The sequence below is a fragment of the Equus asinus genome, chromosome 28 (genome assembly GCF_041296235.1).
Source record: "Equus asinus isolate D_3611 breed Donkey chromosome 28, EquAss-T2T_v2, whole genome shotgun sequence".
Classification (NCBI taxonomy): Eukaryota; Metazoa; Chordata; class Mammalia; order Perissodactyla; family Equidae; genus Equus; species Equus asinus.
Genome location: NC_091817.1, coordinates 51165509 through 51185747, shown reverse-complemented (window position 1 = coordinate 51185747; position 20239 = coordinate 51165509). Strand labels below are relative to the sequence as shown.

The window sequence follows — 20239 nt, the reverse complement described above, 5'->3', positions numbered from 1 at the left end:
TGCCTGCCTCAAATGCTCAGCACACAGATCAGCCAAAAGAAAGCTCTGGAGCAAGTCATCCTGTAGGGGACGAGAGATTGTTCCCAAGTCACGAGAGAGCTTGCCTGGGGTTCTAGAGCGAGGATTCATCCAGGTATGGCTCATTCCTTCTCAAGTCTCCACCTCCAGGAGCCCGTCTCAGCCACCAGCCTGGGAGACAATGACCCTTTGCCCTGCCCCCATGGGGACCTCTCTCTCTGCCCCTCCTCACCCCTCTGGACCCTCTTTTCATAATAAAAAGAAATCTCCAGCACCAAGCAGGGGTATCTGACAGCAATAAATTTATTAAGTATCCCCCCAAAATATAAACACAAACGAGTAAAAAAACAAAACAAACCACAAAACATCAGGCCTGGAATGGACGATAAAGCAGAGAGACAAATGAGAGACACAAAAACAGAGATGACCTATGATAGGAAGACAGAGCTGGGTAGACTCATGTCGGGTGGGGATGCCCTAACCACCAGAGAACAAACACTTGGGAGCCCAGACTGATGTGACTGGAGCTGGTGGGGGCAAGGTGGGGGGCGGTGTCAGTGGCTACATGGCTCTGGGGGACAGACCTCTTGGCCCTGGCCACACCCCTCCAGCTGCTTCACTTGGGGCCCTGGGCCTCGGATTCCTCTTCGTCATCTTCGTACATCTCGCCCTCCTCCTCAGCCGTGGCGTCCTGGTACTGCTGGTACTCGGACACCAGGTCGTTCATGTTGCTCTCGGCCTCGGTGAACTCCATCTCGTCCATGCCCTCGCCCGTGTACCAGTGCAGGAAGGCCTTGCGCCGGAACATGGCCGTGAACTGCTCCGAGATGCGCTTGAACAGCTCCTGGATGGCCGTGCTGTTGCCGATGAAGGTGGAGGACATCTTGAGCCCACGGGGCGGGATGTCGCACACGGCCACCTTCACATTGTTGGGGATCCACTCCACGAAGTAGCTGCTGTTCTTGCTCTGGATGGCCAGCATCTGCTCATCCACCTCCTTCATGGACATGCGGCCGCGGAAGACGGTGGCCACGGTCAGGTAGCGGCCATGGCGGGGGTCGCAGGCAGCCATCATGTTCTTGGCATCAAACATCTGCTGGGTGAGCTCAGGCACCGTCAGGGCCCGGTACTGCTGGCTGCCCCGGGCAGTGAGTGGGGCGAAGCCGGGCATGAAGAAGTGCAGGCGGGGGAAGGGCACCATGTTCACGGCCAGCTTGCGGAGGTCGGCATTGAGCTGGCCGGGGAAGCGGAGGGAAGTGGTGACACCGCTCATGGTGGCCGACACCAGGTGGTTGAGGTCCCCGTAGGTGGGCGTGGCCAGCTTGAGCGTGCGGAAGCAGATGTCGTAGAGGGCCTCGTTGTCGATGCAGTAGGTCTCGTCCGTGTTCTCCACCAGCTGGTGGATGGACAGCGTGGCGTTGTAGGGCTCCACCACTGTGTCCGACACCTTGGGTGAGGGCACCACACTGAAGGTGTTCATGATGCGGTCAGGGTACTCCTCGCGCACCTTGCTGATGAGCAGTGTGCCCATCCCGGATCCCGTGCCCCCGCCCAGAGAGTGGGTCAGCTGGAAGCCCTGCAGACAGTCGCAGTTCTCACACTCCTTCCGCACTACGTCCAGGACCGAGTCCACCAGCTCGGCACCCTCCGTGTAGTGGCCCTTGGCCCAGTTGTTGCCGGCCCCACTCTGACCTGTGTAGGGGGAGAGGATGGCGACATAGATGAGGCCAGATCTCCTGAGCCCACCCGAACATCCCATCCCAGAGGGCAACTGTGGAAGCCCTGTGCCTGTTTCCTCTCTATCCTCTATTTAGTGGGGACCCCCACACCTCACTGCCTCCACTGTCCTCCACAGCAGCCACGCTGCGTGTTGGGGACCCTGCTGCCGAGTGTCCTGTGTTAAGGGCTCTGAACAGGAATTGAGAACCTGGAATTACAGCTCCTTCTATGCCACCCAAGAGGGTCCTGGGGGAGTCTGTCAGCCTTCCCCTCCGGCCCACCCACCCTCTGGCTGGCTGTGCTGGAAGTGGAAACTATAACCCCCAGAATCCCTTGCAGCTCAGGGTCTGGAGGTGGATCGGTGCCCATCACTTGAGTGCTGAGCTCTAGAAGGCAGAACTGGGGTGGGACCCTCTTCCTGTTGCTGTGCAAGCACCCAGGGCCCTGCCACCAGAGTCACAGGCATAAGTATCACCTGACACCACACCAATGCTGTGTCTGGACCTCTGGAGGCCCCAGCTTCTGTCCTATCAGCTCTCTGATGATCCTGTAAGCTTCAATCTCTGTTTTACACATTGTTCTGCTCGAAACACATGGGTGCTTCCTGTTCGCTGCACAGAGCCCATGCTCTAGGCCTCCACTGCCAGCTGCAAGCAGGGAGACCAGCCCTGCCCTGTGAGATCACGGCGGTGGGTGACTGTGCCCTTTTGTTTCTGTTGACCTGGGTTTGCCTGCAATGGGGTCCACCATCAGTGTGTGGGAAACTCACCGAAGATGAAGTTGTCAGGCCTGAAGAGGTGCCCAAAGGCCCCAGACCGGACGCTGTCCATGGTTCCAGGCTCCAGGTCCACCAGGATGGCCCGGGGCACATACTTGTGAGCTGAGGGGAGAGGGGCGGGTTATGGGGTCACAGAAACTCAGGGGCTCCTCCTGCCCTCTAAATCCTGTCCCAGCCTGCACGCCTCATGTGCTCACTCTAAGAGCTCAGACCGTGGGGTCAGAGGGGCTGGAACCTTGTGTGAAATAGGGAGCATGGTGGATACCACAGACAGCCAGGAACGAATCCCATGTCCATGCAGGCAGGTTTGCTATGGACAACAGTTGCTAGATAGCCCCTGCCCATGCCTCCCAAGTAACCCTGCTCTGGACCCTCCCATGGGCCTCCCGAGGGGCCTTCAGGACCCTGTCCATTCCCCTGGACTGTGCAGGTGTCTCATGGCCATTTGTCTCTCACTGGGAACTCCTGTCTTTATTCTGTGAGTCTCAAGTTACACCCTCCAGCCCGGTCCCAGCATCTCCGTCCTCCCCTACCACCACCCAGGGGGAGCCAGGCGGGTGGGGCTCACAAGAGGCCTCGTTGTAGTAGACGCTGATGCGCTCCAGCTGCAGGTCCGAGTCCCCCACATAGTTGCCACTGGGGTCTATGCCGTGCTCATCGCTGATGACCTCCCAGAACTGCAGGAGGAAAGAGGGGTCAGCAGGCAGCTGTAACTGTCCCCCAGACCCTTTCCCTGTCTTGGCCTCATGACATTGTGTGTACGATTAGGGGCTTGGACACAAAGCCTGCACGAACCCCTTTGAGTGACTTTGCAAAAACCCTCCAAACTCTGTCATCTGTCAGAAAACCGTCATAATAAATATGCACGTCCACGGAGCCCTCAGGGTGGTTCAGGACTCAACTGGCACAGACCTGGGCCCCTGGACCCAGCTCCGCACTTCCTGATCAGGGACCTGGGACAGTCCACTCCTCCATGAGGGGGTTAGCAATAAACACCCTCTGGGAGTGGTTTTTATCATTCCTTCTTTTAGAAGGAATTCCTTTTAGAGGAAACTGAGGCACAGAGCTGCAGGAAACTGAGCCGCACACAGTAAGTGACAGACACAGAGTCCAGGATATGCATGCCGCAGTGTCAGAGGGGAGAGGATGTCCAGTGACAGAGTCCAGCACATCATCAGCCTCAGCCAACAGGGGCCAGAGTCACCTAACCTATCCATGCACATGCCCTAGGCCCACACTCCCCCTGCCTGCTGCCACCTAACCTGCTCCCCAGTAGGTAGGAAGCTCAGAACTTCTCAAGCCTGCCCCCATTGACTGCCACCAGGCTGGAGAGCCAGAGCAGGACCTGGACTCAGGAGCCAGACCATCCCTTCCCAGCTGTGTGACCTTGGGCAGGTCCTGAAGATTCTCTGTGCCTCCTCTGTTCAATGGGCCTAACAATAACAGGTCATTATGGTGATAAAGCAAGTTAATCTGTGCAAAGCATGAGAATGGGTGTGGAGCCTGCAGAGCGAGGTGTGGAATTATCAGCACACTCCTTGGGTGAAGGGAAGGCTGCACAGAGCTGCCCTCACCCCAGAGGCACCTCCGGGCTGTCGTGGAGCACAGTTGGCCCACGCAGGCAGGAGGCCATTGGTCACACACTGGGTGACTTCCCAGGGCACTTCCCCTTTGCTCCTCAGGGTTGGGGTGACTTTCAGAAGATGAATGGGTGCGGAGGCCTCAAGAAATAATGGGCTTCTACATGTGAGTCCTGTGCTGGCAAAAGGCTGCGCAGTGAAAAAAGCAGTTAGAAGAGAGTTTGCACACACTTTTGTAGGTATCGATGCCTCTGACACAAAACTGCTCCAGGCAGCTGTGCCGGGAATGTGTCTGGGTCTGGGAGAGACTTCTTCTCACTGAGGACCCTTTGGTTCTTTTGGAATTCTTTGTCACATACACGTCAACTTCTCACAAAAAGTTAGTTAAAAACATATTTTAAAAGCTGAAAAGTATGGACAGCGTCATTACCATAAAACCCCTAGCAGAGTCCAGCAGCTCATCCAGAGACTGTCGTCAGGGTCACCTCTCAGGGAGGGGGTGACTGGACTCCCCTCTCTTGTGCATTTTTGTCATTGCTAAGTTTTCTTCTTTTTGCATTAGTGTGTCTTTATTTTGTAAATAGAAAAAATAAACACACAGGAATGTCACTGAGGCATTTGGGGCTCCCTCAGCCCTCCTCTGCCCCGAGGCTGTCTTGGTCCCCACAGCCCTGGGACACTCCAAACCTCTGGCTTCAGAGATACCCAAGCCCCTGGAGAGGAGGAGTGAGCTCGAGACAGCAACTGAGGGGCCAGGAGAGAGTGAGTACCATCAACACGTCTATGGAAAGTTCTCTGGAATGCATCTATGGAAAGTGTGGTCTTCCAGGAGTGGGTGCAGACCAGAGAGGGTGCAGATGCCAGCACTAGCCAGTGTGCACAGTGACTCCACCTCCCAGACCTCAGTGTTCTCATCTGTAAAGTAGACATGATAATGGTCCCCACATGAAGTAGCCCAACACATAAAAGCACGAGCAGATCCTATTTAAGTTTGTAAAGCCATGTGCATGGATAACAAATAAAAATACAAGGTGACTTTTTGTTGTTGCTGACGAAGATTTGCCCTGGGCTAACATCTGTGCCAGCCTTCCTCTATTTCATATGTGGGTCGCTGCCACAGCACGGCTGATGAGTGTAGGTCCCTTCCCCGGGGTCCAAACGTGTGGATCCGGGACACTGAAGAGGAGTGCACCGAACTTAACCATTATGCCACAAAAGATAACTTTAAAAATCAATATACTTCGGAATACTGTGGCACAGTAAAAGAACATCACTCGTCTGAGTAGATCTTCAAGACAACTCCTTGAGGGCAGGGCACAAGGCGCCGGACAGTGTGAAGAAGGCGACCTCACAACGGATGCTGCACATGGACAGAAAGCTTGGAAAGAATGGAAAATGAAGCTCTCCTGACAGGAGAGGGGCTGCCGGGGGTGAGCCTCTTAAATAGACACTTTAGCCTTTATTGGTAATGTTCCAATTTTTTAGACTGAGAGTATATTAATAATCACTTCTGTAGTTAAAACTAATAAAAGTTGTAATTTAAAATAATAAGTATCGGGCCAGCCCCAGCGCCTAGTAGTTAAGTTCTTGCACTCTGCTTCAGTGGCCCAGGGTTTCGCAGGTTTGGATCCTGGGCACAGACATGGGACCACTCATCAGACCATGCTGACTCGGCGTCCCACATGCCACAACTAGAAGGACCTACAACTAGAATACACAACTATGTACTGGGGTCTTTGGGGAGAAGAAAAAAAACAAAAGAGATTGGCAACAGATGTTGGCGCAGGTGCCAATCTTTAAAAAAAATACAATAAAAAAATAAATATCTTAGTAAAGTATATTATGTAACATTTAACAAATAATAAAATACAACTTCTCAAATTAAATAAGAAATAATTCTGGTCATCACTACAGATGAGAACACTGCCAGATGGTGCGTGCGCCCCAGGGTTCAGGCCCCATCTCCCCTCGCACGCCCTGGTGTGGGCTGGGTTTGTGGGGCGCCTCAGGCCCTGCACCCGTGGCCCTGTCCGTGGTGCTGACCCGTTGCCTGACGCACTCAGGGCCCGGGAGGCGGTGGGCGGGCACGAGGCAAGCGGGGTGCGGGCGGGGCCCTCCAGAGATGGGGCTGTCCGACTCATGGGCGTTAGGACCCTCCAGGACCCCAGGCCTTTCCGCATTCTGCACAGGGCTCACCGTGACCCATTTAGGAAGGGCTGGGGAGGGGGCGGTGCTAGAAAAACCAGGAAATCCCTCTTCCCATTGGCTGTGGGTACAGTGTCCCGCCCTCCAAGGCCCCACCCAGCAGCTGAGAGGAAGGGGCACAGACAAAGGCTCCAGGGAGGCCCTGCCCCCTAAGGGAGGAGGGTGGGGTCCCTGGACTCATCCACCCCATTGTTGGGAGGTGAGGCGGGGGGAGGGTCCCGTCCATCCTGATGTATCCATAAACTCCTGCTCTGTCCCTCCCAGGCAGGGGCCTCAACTTCCCCGGGCATCGAGTTTTCTCATCCTTGGGGGAAGGGCAATATTCGTATCACCGCATTCCTTCGAGGCAGTGCACCCGGCTCAGAGACCCATACAGGGTAGTCATCACGAAATGACATCATGCTACCTCTCAGGAGAGCCCCGGATCGCCCTGACCTCCCTCCTTCCCCCAAGCCAGGCCCCACCCCAGGGCAGGCAGCAGCTAGTCAAGCTGAGCCAGAGGCACCATTCAAGGACCCGCAGGCAGGAGAGCACCTCATTGCCCACCCCAGTCAGCCGCGCTGTGATGGGCAGGAGAAGTTTGCTTTCCCCCCACCAGGGAGCCCACAAGCATAATGGGAACAGGAAACGAAAATGGCCAAGGAACTGCCAGTCCACAGGAAGGATGCTGAGCTCCTGGGCAGGCAAATCCCCCTACACCCTACACCCAACCTGGGGCCTGGCCTGGAGGCCTTAAGCACTTTCTTCCAGTTTGGTCCCTGGAGACTTTCCAGGGCAGGGAGGCCCAAAGGAAACCGTCTAACACTTCCATTGGTCACCACAGAGGGTGGCAGTGGGAAAGGAAGATCTTCCCCCCAAAATCCACCTCTTTCTTGTTTCAATTGTTAAAAAGAATCAGATATTAATTTTAAAAAACAAACATAAATCAAGAAAATTAACCAAAAAGGAATAAAAAGTAATGAGCAAACCCAAGGGCCACAGCACTGAGAAGCAGCAAAAAATCTCTGCAGAGGACACTGTCCAGCACCCGGCCCTGTCCCCGCCCACTGAGGCGGGTGTGGACCTGCCTTTGCCCATGTGTGCTAGGCCCAGCCATAGGAGGAGGGACACGATTGGATCATCACTCCCCCAGGCCCAGGCAGGAATCAGGGCTGCCCCCCTCCCCACAGTGACCCCTGACCCTCCGAGGAGCAGATGCTCAGGGCAGGGCTGGCCCCTGTGGCCACATTAACGAGCCCTTGGCCCCTCCTGCCTGGCCAGGGCAGCTGTGAGCAATTGCCCCAGGAGCCTTGATTTGATTTGAGACCATCCTCCACCAGGCCTACCCCTCCCCCAGGCCCCGGCCTCGGGCAGGCACAGCTGTCTCCTCGGGTGATTAGGGAGTTTTCCCCGCTTCCCTCCCACACTCCCTCCCATCCAGGCGCCTCCACCCTACAGTGAAGGTGCAATTTACATGTCAGCCACGTGGCTGCCCCAGCCCCGTTGTAATTAGCTTTTTGTTCTTGCCTGGTTTCCATGGCAACAGCCTCCAGAGGAAGCCATTCCTCGGCCCCTTCCCCTCCAGGACCTGCCTCCTCCCACCGCCTCCTTCGGAGCGCCAGCTAGACACCGTCCTGGGCCGGGTGCCTGGCCTTGGTCCTGACAAAGCCACCCCCTCCATGCATTGTTATGGGCAGCAGGCCCCACCCAGTCGGAGCCCCGCGCGGGGCGACCGCAGGGACCGAGCCAGCGCAGCGCGGCTCAGATTCGCACTTGCTTGTGACCTTGGGCAAGGGACAGCCACCCGGACTTGGGTACGTGACATTCGCTTCCTGGGTTCGGGTGGGCTTTACACCCCCTCCCTTTCCCGCCTGAGTCCCAACATCTGTGAGGTGGACTAACAATGGAGGGGAGGGGCCGAGCGGCGATCCACCCCCGGTGCCAGGCTTTGTTCCCACGTCCAACCCCCAGACGCGGCGGTCCAGGGGTGGGCGCGGTCCAACCCCGCAGGGGGTTTGCCCAGGCGGGGCTGTGCTGAAGGAGGGTCCAGTGCTGGACCAAGGTCACCCCGAGTCCGGGCCCAACCCCTCCCCCAACAAAGGAATAGGGTGGGGCCAGGAAGCCGAGGGTTGTCAAAACGAGGTTGGGGGCATGAGGGCGGGTCTGGGGCATTGGAGGACATCCTGTTCGGAGGGTGGGAGAGGGAGGGCAGAGAGAATTATTATGGCTTTGAGGGGGGAGCCCCACCCAAACCTGCCCACCCCACCCATCTTGCTCAAGGCTAAGTTGCAGCCCCAAAGAAGAGGGCCACGCCCAGGCAGCGCCCCCACCTGCACCTGCTTTGGCCGGTGGAGGAGGGCTCAGCTGCGGATGGAGCTAAACCGCTGACTTGCGCTGCGCTCCGCAGACCCGAGGTAACCCCGGTAGGGCAGAGGAAAGGCGGCGCGGGAGAGGCAGGGCGGGGTCCCCGCCGTCCCGGCTGCCCGGCGCGGGGCCGGCTTGTTCCTTTGTTCTCAGCTTCTCTGCCGCAAGCGCGGCTCGGGGCGCACGGCGCCTCCCTGCTTTCCCTCCCTCTGGGGCTGGCTCGGGATGGACACGCGGGGTGCAGGGCCCGGCGCGTGGGGGCGGCGCGCAGCCTCACCTTGGCCCCGATCTGGTTGCCGCACTGGCCGGCCTGGATGTGCACGATCTCCCTCATGCTCGGTGCGGGTGGCTGGCGGCTGCGGGTAGCGCGCGGACGGGCCGAGGCTGGCTGCGGAGGGTCGGCTGCCCCAGCCGCCGGCTCTTATAGGCCGGGCCCCGCCCGCCGCCGGCCTGGCGTCACCGCGCGCGGCCAATCGGGGGTCGCCGCCGCAGAATGCGGCACCGGCCCTGCAGCATCAGCACCGCGCATCCCCGCCCGGCAGCGCGATGCGGCGCCTCCTCCCGCCGCCACCTCCCGCCGCCACCCGGTCTTGAGGGCCCCGCGGGCGGGGTCTGGGGGCCCCACGCACCCGAAAGGAGGGGCTAGCGGGCTCCAGGGAGGACAATAGTAGCCCCCTTGGCCCTCGAACCCGGCCCCGGCTGCCCTCTGGGGTCCCGCCCCTGCGGCAGCCCCACCCCGCGGCTTTGCAAGGAGGGTCTTTCTTCCCCACACCGGTTTAGGGGCCAACCCCATCTCCCACCCTGAAAGGCCAAGATGGACTCCTCCCAGCTCCCTGTCTGTAGCATGAACGGACAGATAAGGTACTCTAAGCTTTCCTGGATCCCTTAGGGGTGGGGGAGGCGGAAAGAGGCTGCAGCAGCCAGTGAACCCCCAGGAGAAAGCAAGTATGAGGCAGGGCGCAGAAACGTCTGAGTCAGAAGGGCTGTGGGCACAGGAGGGCAGCGGAGATGACTGTGGCAGCTCTGAGTCTCGCTGTGCTCTGCAGTGGGGGTGCCACCTGCCCCTCCTTCCCCAGGGAGCTGCAGTGAGGCTCCACCTGGACCATGCATGTGGGGATGCTTTGTACCCTGCCAGGCACAGCACCTGGCCTGTAGCCACTGCTCAATGAATATTGTGTCAGGAATTGTCATAAGGACACAAGGGAGGCCAGGGGCCGAGGGGGTGGGGGATGGTGGGCAGTGGTTTCTGTCTGACTCACTCTCTGACATCGGTACCTCTGGATTCTTGGTCCACATGAGGCCAACACAACGCGGTGTGGGGGTTTCTACGTAGTAGGGAGATGGTGTGCACCTAAGGCAGGGGTTCTTGAGGAAAAACTGGGAAAGAGAGAGGGGATGGAGTGAAGTGGACCTGCAGTACAGACATTGTGCCACATGCACATATACCACTGGCTTAATATTCTCCTGGCGTTAGACGTTAATGTGAAACCACCTTATAATAAGGTCTTTCTGATAATTCAGTAACAAAATCTTCCATGAAGGGTCTCAGCCACAGTATATGGACGTTAGACAAGCAGTCAGCTGAACAAGCCCATGGGCGTGCCTGTGTCCAGTCTGTGTGCTCAGGAGCCTGTTGGCGTGGTGTGACTGTGTTTGTGCCCCTCTCCCCGCTCCCCCCGGAGCTCCCCAGTTTGGCAAGTCTAGAAATGGGTCTTTTGTTCTCAAGAGATGCCCCTCCCCCACAATGTGTCCATGATGTGGCTTTCTGTGGCTGGCTTCTGGCCACCTGGGGCCCCTCCCTGTCCCCATTCAGGGGGTCCTTAGTGAGCATTTGGCTCTTCCCTGGATCTGGCTGCACCTCCCTGTCTGAGCAAAGAAGCTTTGCAGCATCTTGTCAGCCAGGACCCATCACCAGCCTGCCTCCCTGCGGGATGGCACGGGGCCAGGCCCCCTCCATCCCCAGAGGGCTCTGGTGCTGGGCTCAAGGCTGACTCACCGTCCTGTCTCCCAGCAAAGGCTGGCCCTGCCGGGAACCAGCTCCCGGCCCAGATGCCAGCAGTCAGGGCTGGAGCTGCCAGCATGGGTGGAGTGGGGCCTGGCTGAGGCAGAGCTGGGGCTGGCTGCAGGGGGCTGCAGGCATTACTAGACCTGCCTCGGAGTTGGCTGACATCACCGCTTTTGCCTCCACTGAGCCTGTGCCAGGGAAGAGGTCGACTGTGTGCTCAGTGACTGTGGAGGAAACCAGGTGGCTCCTCAGTGAGACCCCAGGGCTCCCAGCAGCCTCCCAGGTAGCATAGTCCACCCAGATGCCCACTCTCCCGGGACCTGGGTCTGGATACCCCCTGCAGCCTCTGGACAGCCTCACCCCATTCTGGGAGGCCTTGCTTCAAATACCTCTGGGGGCTGGCTGAACACTGACCCCCCTCCCAGAGGGGTAGCGCCGGGGGAGAGTAGACTTCAGCCCCTGGTCCCCCCAGCTCTGTGGACCCCTGGGGACACCTCAGAGCAGACACAGAGGAGGGTCATGCTCTGGCCAAGGTCACACATAGGTCATAGTGGTCCTGCTTCTGCTGCAGCTGAAGGCAGCCTGGACAGCGTCTGAGTCTTGTCACCATGGAGAGACTGGGGAAGGGCAGCTGCTGCTCCTTATGGCAGTTGCTCCGGGCTGGGGTTTGCACCACAGAGAGGAAGCAAGGATGCAGGGTCAGAGTAGGTGCGATCGAGGTCTCCAGTCTCTCCCCTCAGGTGCGTTCTCACCTGGACAGGCCAGTTGTGCTTTCTGGCTGGTTTGTGGGACTTACCCCCACCCCCATCACTCCCAGCCATGCTCCTGTCCTTCCCCCACTCCTCCACTCTCAAGCTTCAAGCATCTTCTGGAAGGAGCTGAGACAGATCGAGATGAGGCTGCGCCAAGCACAGCATTTATTACCAGACTGCTTCCCAGCCCCAATACCCTACCTACTGGTCACTGATTCCAGCTGATGGCCTCTGCTTCAGCCTGAGCAGGCACTGACCAGCGCTGTCTGCTGGGCATGTAGACAGGCAGGCTGAGCCCCCAGCTCTCCAGTCACTACTGAGTCTCAGAAGAGATCAACACCCCCCTCCCCTGCCACCCGTGGCGCCAGCTAACATGGTCCCTCTACCCAAGAAGGAGCCCACTTCTTCCTGAAGCAGCCCTGGAGCCTGGGTCTTGCTGGTCACACAGCTGCTTCTCCTGAGGCCCTCACTGGGAACAACAGTTCTGATTGGCTCTTGCTGCTCTGCCAACACAGACACTTCACATCCCAGTGGGTGGGCGGGGGCACAAGTCTTGAGAGTCAGCAGCAAAGGTGGGTGTGGGAGCGGGCGGGTCCTTGCCTGGCCTCTGGGTGGAGCTGAGGCTCTCAGGGGTGGGCAGAAGTTCTGTCCAGGAGCCTGGGGCCTGCCCCTGGTGGCCGTGGCCTCACTATCTCCCTAGCCACCTCCATTTCCCACAGTTGCTCCTGGACATTCATGCCGTTCCTCCTCTGGCCCCAGAGGCTCCGTGCACCCACACCTTCAGAGATCATCTAGGCCACCCTCTTTGGCAAGTGACTGCCCCGGTCACACAGGAACCGAGCCCCCTGATGTCACCACCTCCCTCTGCCCAGCCCTCTGCCTTGGCCCGCAGGCTCCCCTCCCCTCACCAGGAGCACAGCAGCACCTCCTGGAGCGTCTTTCGAAGTTCCTGGCTGCGGAAGGCATAGATGAGGGGGTCGACGATGGCGCTGCACAGGATGAGGGTGAGGAAGAGCTTGAAGTTCTTGAAGACACAGCCGCAGGTGGGGTGTTGAGGGCAGAGGATAAGGAGTGAGAGGTGCAGGAAAAAGGGGCCCCAGCAGAGGAAGAAAACGCCCAGCAGGATGGTGAGGGTGGCGGCACCCTTGAGGCCAAAGCCCTGGTGGATGGGGTGCTGCCTCTTGTGGAGCCGGGCGATGCCCCGGGCGTGCTGGCACGCCCTGGCGAGCATGTGCACGTACAGCACTGCCATGAGCACCAGCATGGCCACAAAGAAGGTGACGAGACAGAGCAGGACAGCCGTGTGGTTGTAGTAAGCGATGAAGAGGGTGCTAGAGAGGACACTAACCACCCAGATGGCCGCGATGGCACGCCACACACGGGGCAGCATCATGATGCTGTGGTACCGCAGCGCATAGAAGATGGAGATGTAGCGGTCTACGGCAATGCCGCCCAGGAAGCAGAGGCTGGACACCATGGAGCCGCAGATGAGCACATCAATGACGTTGTCCAGCTGCTGCAACACCGAGGCCCGGGTGGCCAGGACTCCGGCCTCTAGCAGCAGCAAGATTGCCATCTCCAGCACGTTGCTCATGCTCACCAGCAGGTCGGACACGGCCAGGCAGCAGATGAAGTAGTACATGGGTGAGTGCAGGTTGCGGTTCTTGGCGATGGCAGTCACCACCAGTACATTTTCCACTAGGCTCACCAGCCCCAGGCTGAGGAAGAGCCCATCAGGAATGGACACCTCCAGGCACGGGGGCTCTGTCTGGTTGGTGGTCAGCCCGAGGTAGGGGGTGGCTGGGAGGGTGGAGTTGAGGGAGCCCAGCAGCCTCCTCTGGGGCCCCTGCAGAGGCATAGTCCCTCTAGGAAGCAGGAAGGGGTCTTCACTCTCCAGGCGTCCCACTCAGCTCATGGTGCCACCCGCAGGGCCGCCCTCACACTCACGCTCTCCCTGGCTGGAAAAATGTTGGCCCAACCGTGGCCCAGCCAGAGAACCTGGCCTCTCCACCAGAGTCTGGTCACTTCCCAGCCAAGACCCAAGCTCTGTGGCACCAACCCTCTGGGCTCTGGCGTCTCATTGGGTTCTCAGCCCACCTCCCGGCCTCTCCCTGGAGGTGCTGTTGCTCAGGTCCGCACATCTCTAGCTCTTGCTGCCTCCTGGCCTGCCAGGCCTCCTGCCTCCCCAGAGCAGGGGTGGGTTGGGGAAACTGGGAAGAATGGAGCCTTTCTCAGCATCTTTAAAGGCTTCCATGGAGCCCCTCCTCCTGAGGGCAGTCACATGATGGGCGGGTGCCCGGGAAGGCACCATCAGAGCGCCCACACACCCTCCTGCCACCAAGTGGCGCAAATGGCACCCACGACCGTCTGGGCTCCCCGGGTCCCCAGACTCCTGGACACAGCAGGACATCTCCCCTTTGCACTCCCAGCCTCCCTGTACTCAGCCAACCAGCACTCCCAGCTGGGCCTCTGCTCCAGGTGTGGCCTCCTCTGGACCTGCCCCAGACTTCTAACCCTCCTCCAGGCACATCTCAAACACCACCTCCTCCTTAAAGCCACCCCTGATCCCCTAGCCTGCCTGACTCCGCTCTACCTCAGGAACAGTCACTGGCTGTTGACTGTCCACTCTCAGCCCTCAGCCTTAACCCCCCACCCAATGTTAGGTGCTCACTGAGGGCAACCCCAGCCCCCAGAGACCTCCACCCCTTTCGCTGAGTGCTGCTGGAGGGCATCCTGGCACAACAGCTGAAAGAGACTGTGCTCACACTCCTCCTGGGGGAGGGATGGGGACAGAGCTGCGGTCCTTCCCTGACGGCCCCATTTCCTCTGCGGGAGCACACCACCGGCAGAGGCAGGAACCACTTCAAGGGCAGATCTCTGTCTCCAGCCACGTGGGGCACTGTGCGAGCCAAGCAGCGGTGGGGAACCGCCCCGGGCACCAAGCTGGCCTCACTCCCAGCACTTTCTCACTCAGACAGAGGACAAACCCTCCTTTGAAGGCGGAGGTGGGGGGATGGAACTCTTCCTCCCTTGACAGGTGGGGAAGACGAGGCAGCAAGAAAGGCAATGGCTTGTTCAAAGTCAGACACAAGCCAGGTGGAGGTGGAGCCGGGAGGGAGCTCTGAGGGAGGTCTCAGTGTCTGGGAAGTGTCCGCACCTGTGATCTGCCTGTTGAAGTCGGTCCCTCACCCATGACTGTCAGATGGCCTCTGATGGGCAGTGCCCACATGCCCACATGTGTTACACGCACTTGTGAGTCATTCCTCAGGTCTGCACACCCTACAAAGCTCTTCCTTCCCTTGCCTCGTTTGTGCTTTTTATTGAAGTATGTCAATACGTAAAGGGCATAAATTATAAATGTGCAGGTTGGTGATGCTCCACGCTGAACACAGCCAGGAGAGCAGCACCCAGATGAGTCAAAAAAGCGTAAACTGCACCCGAACCTCTCCTCCTGCCCCAGGGAGCCCCCGACTGAGTGTGGGCTAGTTTTCCTCTGGGAAATTCCTACACGGGGCTCAGCTTGTTGGTCTCCCTGCTCAGCTCCAAGACCCTTGCAGTCACATGCAGCGGGACCCTGTCCTCAGGCTGTGTGGTGGCTGGTGAGGAACGGACACCCTTCAAGTTCGGTGCTCCGTCTCCCTGTTGCCAACAGTGCTGCTGGGCATCCTCGCCCGTGTTTGGTGGACACAGGCGCGTGTTTCCATTGGGTGACACCAGGAGTGGCAGTGGGTGGTCGGAGGCACATCTTCCGCTGTGGCAGATTCTGCCTGTTTCTGGCAGTGCGTGAGCCCCCCACTCCCCACATCAGGGGTAAAAGGACAGCCCCGCCACAGCTCCAACAGGAACAGGCCCAGGATGGGCCCGCACCGCACACCTCCCCCAGCTGTCTGCCCCCCACTCTCTCCTCCTGGTGGAGCCCACAGGAAGCAGGAGGTCCCAGGCCATGATCAGGAGGCAGAGCCATGGCAGGGCAAGGTGGCTTCGGCTGTGCCTGCCACACAAGTCCTGGGACTCCCACTGCATCCCACTCCATTGCCGAGGATCACCTTCCAGACCACCTCCCACCTCTGGGGCACTGACTGAGAGTCTGCTGGGCGAGCAGTGCCCTGCCCCCAGCTTCTGTGTGGCCACATTTCAGGGACGTTAGTATTCCAGCTCCATAAATGAAGCCTTTGAGATGGACGTGCCTGACCCCAGCCCCCCTGCCCAGTCTGACTTCAAAGGGCGTGAGAACTGGGCAGCCTTTGGCAGGCGACCACAGCCCTCTTCCTGGGGAGGCCTCACGACTCCTCATCTGGCTCTCACTGCAGGTGCCTGTTGGGGACTCCGTGAGGGGACAGCGAGGACAGCAGGTACCACTGAGCTGGAGAAAGTCAACTTTGTGATGAGTTACGGTCATAGGGTCAGCGTCTAAATGAAATCAGATTCCAGAGGCCTATTATGTCAACTCGATCTCCAGTGCCCCTGGGAGAGATTGAGTGAGGAATGGCCAGGAGACAGGCAGTGGACATACTGTCCCCTCAGAGCAGGTGCCACCATGAGATGATGTGCTGGACCCCCGCAGTCTTGTGCACTTGTGTCACCAGCACCAAGAACAGTGCAGGCACAGAGTAAGCCTGCAATACACAAGCGTTCACAGTGTAAGTGAGCTCTGGGGGGGTTGGGGCATGACAAGCTCTCCCTGAAGTCGGGGAGGGTGCCTGCGTCCAGCCACAGCCACAGCCACACCAGGGAGGTGGGGGTCACCGCCTCTGGCCCCTGGCCCCACTTCCTTCATGGAGGCCCCCAAGGGCCAGCCCGAAGGCACACAGCCCCATGGGTAGCCATGCGGACTGTACATGCCCCTCCTGACCCTCGTCGCAGTGGGTCTCAGGAAGGCCTGGCCCAGAGCTGAGTCATCCTGTCTTGGTTTGAGGGCCAGCTAGTTGCCTTTGAACTCGGGGAGGCGGTGGCTTGTGTGCCCACGTTGTGGGCTGCAGACCCTGAGGTTGGGCCCAACAACCCATTAGCCATCCTGCCCATGGGTGGCACGGGCCTGGAGGAGCCGGTTCACTCTGCCTGGACACTGGGTGGCAGGCCAAGCCTTTAGAGCTGGTGTCCACCAGAAGGACCTGCTGTCTCATCTCCACCAGAAACAGGACCTGCATGCAAGCAGCACGGCTGAGCACTGAGCCTCACATTTTTCTGGGACAGCCGGCGGGGGGCGAGCAGTGGGCCCAGCCTCTCCATGTCACCATCCTGACGACACTGGCTCTTCATTTTAAAGTTCGCCGACTCCTGCCTGTTTGCGTGGCTGTTGCAACTCCAGACGTCACGCCCCACCTGGATGTACTTAAGGCCGGAAGAAGCAGAGTGTCAAGCTCTCCTTGCTCCCGTTGTGTTCAGAGAACAAACCCGTTCCCAGAAGACCCCCAGCAGACTCCTGTCTCACTGGCTGAAGCGCATCACAGGCCACCCAAGTAGGGCAGTGGATCTGAGACAGACGTGGATTATCTCAGTCACATTCGATCCTGGGAGCTGGGGTAGACCCACCAATTCATTGTGGCGGCACAGACTGAGGTGTGCGTGAGAAAGACGGACAACCTCACCACGTCTGCAGTGCTGTCCTTGCCACGGGTGTTTAAAACAAGAGGCTTCTGTTGATCCCCAAACACTGGGAGCCCCCATGTTGGGATCTGCTGAAAGGATGACTTCACAGGTGTCCCCGGTAGGTGACTCCACATCAATGACAAGGACGCCATTGGGGACTTCCTAGGAGACAGGCTGATGGACCAGGACTCGTACGGATGTTGACAGATGACTGGCCTGGGGCCAATTCTACCCCGAAACATAGGGACAGCACCTCCTCCCAACCCATGTCTGCCACCTCTGGGGAGGAGGTCGGGACCAGGAGGGCGCCTCGTGGACAGGATCCCTGGGGCAGCTCAAAACCTTGGTGTCCTGGATCTTTCCAGAATCAAACAGGTTCCTCGGTCATGGGCAGTCCCAAGTAGTTCTGAGCTGTCAACCAAGTGCACCAGGACCCACCCAGGCAACAAGCCCTCCCTGCATGCTCCATTCACCCCCAGATCAAATGCCCCCTAATCTCTGCCATGTACATCCCCGAGCTGCCAGGACATCCTTTCCAGAACCTACCTCTCAGGCTTCCCCTCCAACTTGGTGCTGCCCTGAAGTGTTCCACTGAGACAACTGGGTCAGACAGGACGGACTGTCTGCGGTGTCCAGTCCAAGGACCCAGTGCCAGCCCCTCCTGCCCCAGGCCAGGCTGTTCCAGGTGCCAACTGGAAGCACATGCTGGCGTGCAGCAGAGATGCTGCACTGGAGGCTGTGGGACCCTTTCCCCACGCTTGTGCCCTGAGTTCTGGAGGGCAGAGCAGCGGCAGGGAGCACTTGCCAGAGCTCAGGCTCGGGGTGTGATCGTGGCTCATGTTCTCGCCTGGGAAACCTTGGGGGGCTGTGCAGATCCAGGACCCACCTGCCTTGCACTGGGCACTGACCCCAGCCCTGGGAAGGAAGAGCTCACGCCACGCAGAATGTAACCCATCATGTTTATAGGAGAAAAAGAAGAGGCAGGTGGACGACACATCAGCATTTCTACTTCAGGGAACTGGCCAATTCAGACCAGAACAGAAATCAGGAACATAATTGTACAGCGTTGGGGGCAGCGGCGCCGGCCAGTCCCACTCCTCAGTCCCACTCCCCGTCTCCCTCGGGGTTGTCCTCGTGCGGCGCCTCCAGGTCGTGGAAGTGGAAGTTGGCCATCATGTCTCGCACGGCCAGCATCAGCCTGTTCAAGCCTTGGTTGTGGTTCAGACCCCCAGCCCCTCCATCTTCCGGCCTCTCTCCCTGCAGCAGTGAGACACATCTGGGCAGGGGCTGTCCTGGGCCCCAGGGCCCAGCGCTCCCACCCCAGCTTGCCCACGACCTTGTCAAGGAAAGAAGCTCCCAAAAACCGAACACACAACATCTGACAAGGCTAGGCCCAGAGTGGGAGCAAGCAGCCGGACTGACTTAAGGGGCTTCAGCTCAAGCTGGCAGCTACAGCCTCGGCAGGCATGTCCCTGGCTGCCCCCACACTGCTGCAGTGCTGGCCTCAGTAGACCCTGGACGTTCACACCAAGATAGACCCGCCTGAAGCCATTCAGCAGGGGTAGTCAAGATGTGCTCAACATACCTCCATGGTGTAATTTGGCAATAACGACCTAAAGAAGAGAGCGATTGTGTTTCCGTGGCTGACGGGACTTAGCCTGAAAAAGAAAGTCAAGAAAGGTCAGAAAATGAAGCTGAGCTGACATTTCCGTGTCCCCTCCCTGCCTTGGTAGGGAGAGGAAGGCAGTCCCAAGCAGCAGCTGGGAAGACGGGGGTGTTGAGCTGGGGCCCTGGGCTCCCACAGATGGGTAAGCAGCCAAGACTCTGATCAGCTTGGGATGGGCTGTGGACACCAGAGGACCCAGGGAGACTGCTCAGGCCCTAACAGTGGGGGGCAGGCCCTTCAGATTTGGCTTGGTGAGCCATGTGGAAAGTAGGGCCCACCAGGGCCAAGCCACATATCTGCCACTGGACAGGTGCCTTGCTTTAAGAAGGGCTGTAGAGGCTGGCCCCGTGGCCGAGTGCTTAAGTTCACGTGCTCCGCTGCAGGCGGCCCAGTGTTTCGTTGGTTCGAATCCTGGGCGTGGACATGGCACTGCTCATCAAGCCACGCTGAGGCAGCGTCCCACATGCCACAACTAGAAGGACCCACAATGAAGAATATACAACTACGTACTGGGGGGCTTTGGGGAGAAAAAGGAAAAAAAATAAAATCTTTAAAAAAAAGAAGGGCTGTAGTTTCAAAGTGGTGTTCAGCACTTAGCAGTGGAGGGAATATAAACTGGTCATATACAGAGAAGATTCCAGGGCATGTTAAGACCCCTCCTGGTGAGATGTGGTACTGCAGCCCAGCTCTAGCAGACCTTCTGGGGGCGAGGGCTGCCAGTCTGCAGAGCAGAGGGGACGAGCTTAGTCACAGTCTGACACCCACCCTCAGGGCCACCGTGTCCCATGTGTCAGCTTTCTTTGAATGCACTGACACATAATAATTTTCATCTTAACCTACTGGAGAATTTAACTGGGAACTACTTCCCTATAAACATGCAATCCAACTTATATAATTTAGCAAGAAAAACAGAAAAAAACAAATACCGTAACAAATGAACAAACAAAACAGAAATAAACTCATAGATACAAAGAACAAACTGGCGGTTGTCAGAGGGGGGTGGGGTGAGGCTGGGCCAAACAGGTGAAGGGGACTCAGAGGGACAAGCTCCAGGGATAAAGCCAGTCAGTCACAGGGACGTAATGTGCAGCACGGGGGCACGGGCAACAGTGTCGTAATAAACCTGCACGGTGACAGACAGGTCCTAGACCTGCTGTGGTCACCATTTCGTAATGTATTAAATGTTGAATCGCTATGTTATACACCCAAAACTAACACTGTACGTCAACTATACTTCAATGAAAATAAATTAATGTTTGAAAACAGAGGGGAAAAAAGAGGCCTTCATTCTACAAACTGTGTTCTACTGAGGTCTAGAAAGCACGTGCTCCCTTAAATGGGGAAGTCTGTCTGCGCCTCTTCCAGATCTGGGACTGTGGTGATGGGCTCTAGTAAGGCAACTACTCAGCTGTGAAGACCAGAACGAGGAAAGAGAAGGCTTTCCATGACCCAGTTCTGAAAGCCATCCACACGCTCATTGGCCGCCTGCAGACTCAGGCTTTGCTGCCCCATGGCCCCATCCTCCTGGCCTGGCCACATGGACTTTCCTTCCATTCTCTGAAGGTGCTGTTCCCTGCACAGCGC

General features: G+C 58.3%; 3 protein-coding genes across 4 annotated transcripts in view; all 3 read right to left on the bottom strand.

Annotated features, from left to right (window-relative positions):
* Positions 1–303: 303 nt before the first annotated feature.
* Positions 304–9212, bottom strand: TUBB3 (tubulin beta 3 class III). The gene is made up of 4 exons (XM_014836532.3): positions 8921–9212; positions 3084–3192; positions 2507–2617; positions 304–1710 (listed from the first exon to the last, which is right to left on the bottom strand). The coding sequence occupies exons 1-4, from the start codon at positions 8975–8977 to the stop codon at positions 635–637; spliced, it is 1353 nt and encodes a 450-aa protein (XP_014692018.2). The 5' UTR covers positions 8978–9212; the 3' UTR covers positions 304–634.
* A 2332-nt stretch (positions 9213–11544) lies between these two features.
* Positions 11545–13405, bottom strand: MC1R (melanocortin 1 receptor). Its single transcript, XM_014836533.3, has one exon. It carries the CDS (start codon positions 13256–13258, stop codon positions 12305–12307), a length of 954 nt encoding a protein of 317 aa, XP_014692019.1. The 5' UTR covers positions 13259–13405; the 3' UTR covers positions 11545–12304.
* A 4529-nt stretch (positions 13406–17934) lies between these two features.
* The window catches only part of TCF25 (TCF25 ribosome quality control complex subunit), a 30018-nt gene continuing 27713 nt past the window's right edge, over positions 17935–20239 (bottom strand). For both annotated transcript variants that reach the window (XM_044761470.2, XM_044761469.2), the window contains exons 17-18: positions 18575–18647; positions 17935–18246 (exon numbers count right to left, since the gene is read on the bottom strand). In XM_044761470.2, coding sequence (XP_044617405.1) covers positions 18603–18647 — 45 coding nt within the window. In that variant the 3' untranslated portion in view covers positions 17935–18246; positions 18575–18602. The remainder of the gene's footprint in view (positions 18247–18574; positions 18648–20239) is intronic.

Bases quoted from the DNA above. Each gene is read 5' to 3' on its own strand.
- TUBB3 (XM_014836532.3), bottom strand. From the start codon at position 8,977: ATGAGGGAGATCGTGCACATCCAGGCCGGCCAGTGCGGCAACCAGATC. The intron at 2,618-3,083 runs GTGAGCCCCACC...CTCTCCCCTCAG, and splicing joins CTACTACAACGAGGCCTCTT to CTCACAAGTATGTGCCCCGG. The intron at 1,711-2,506 runs GTGAGTTTCCCA...CCCCCTACACAG, and splicing joins GCCTGACAACTTCATCTTCG to GTCAGAGTGGGGCCGGCAAC.
- MC1R (XM_014836533.3), bottom strand. From the start codon at position 13,258: ATGCCTCTGCAGGGGCCCCAGAGGAGGCTGCTGGGCTCCCTCAACTCC.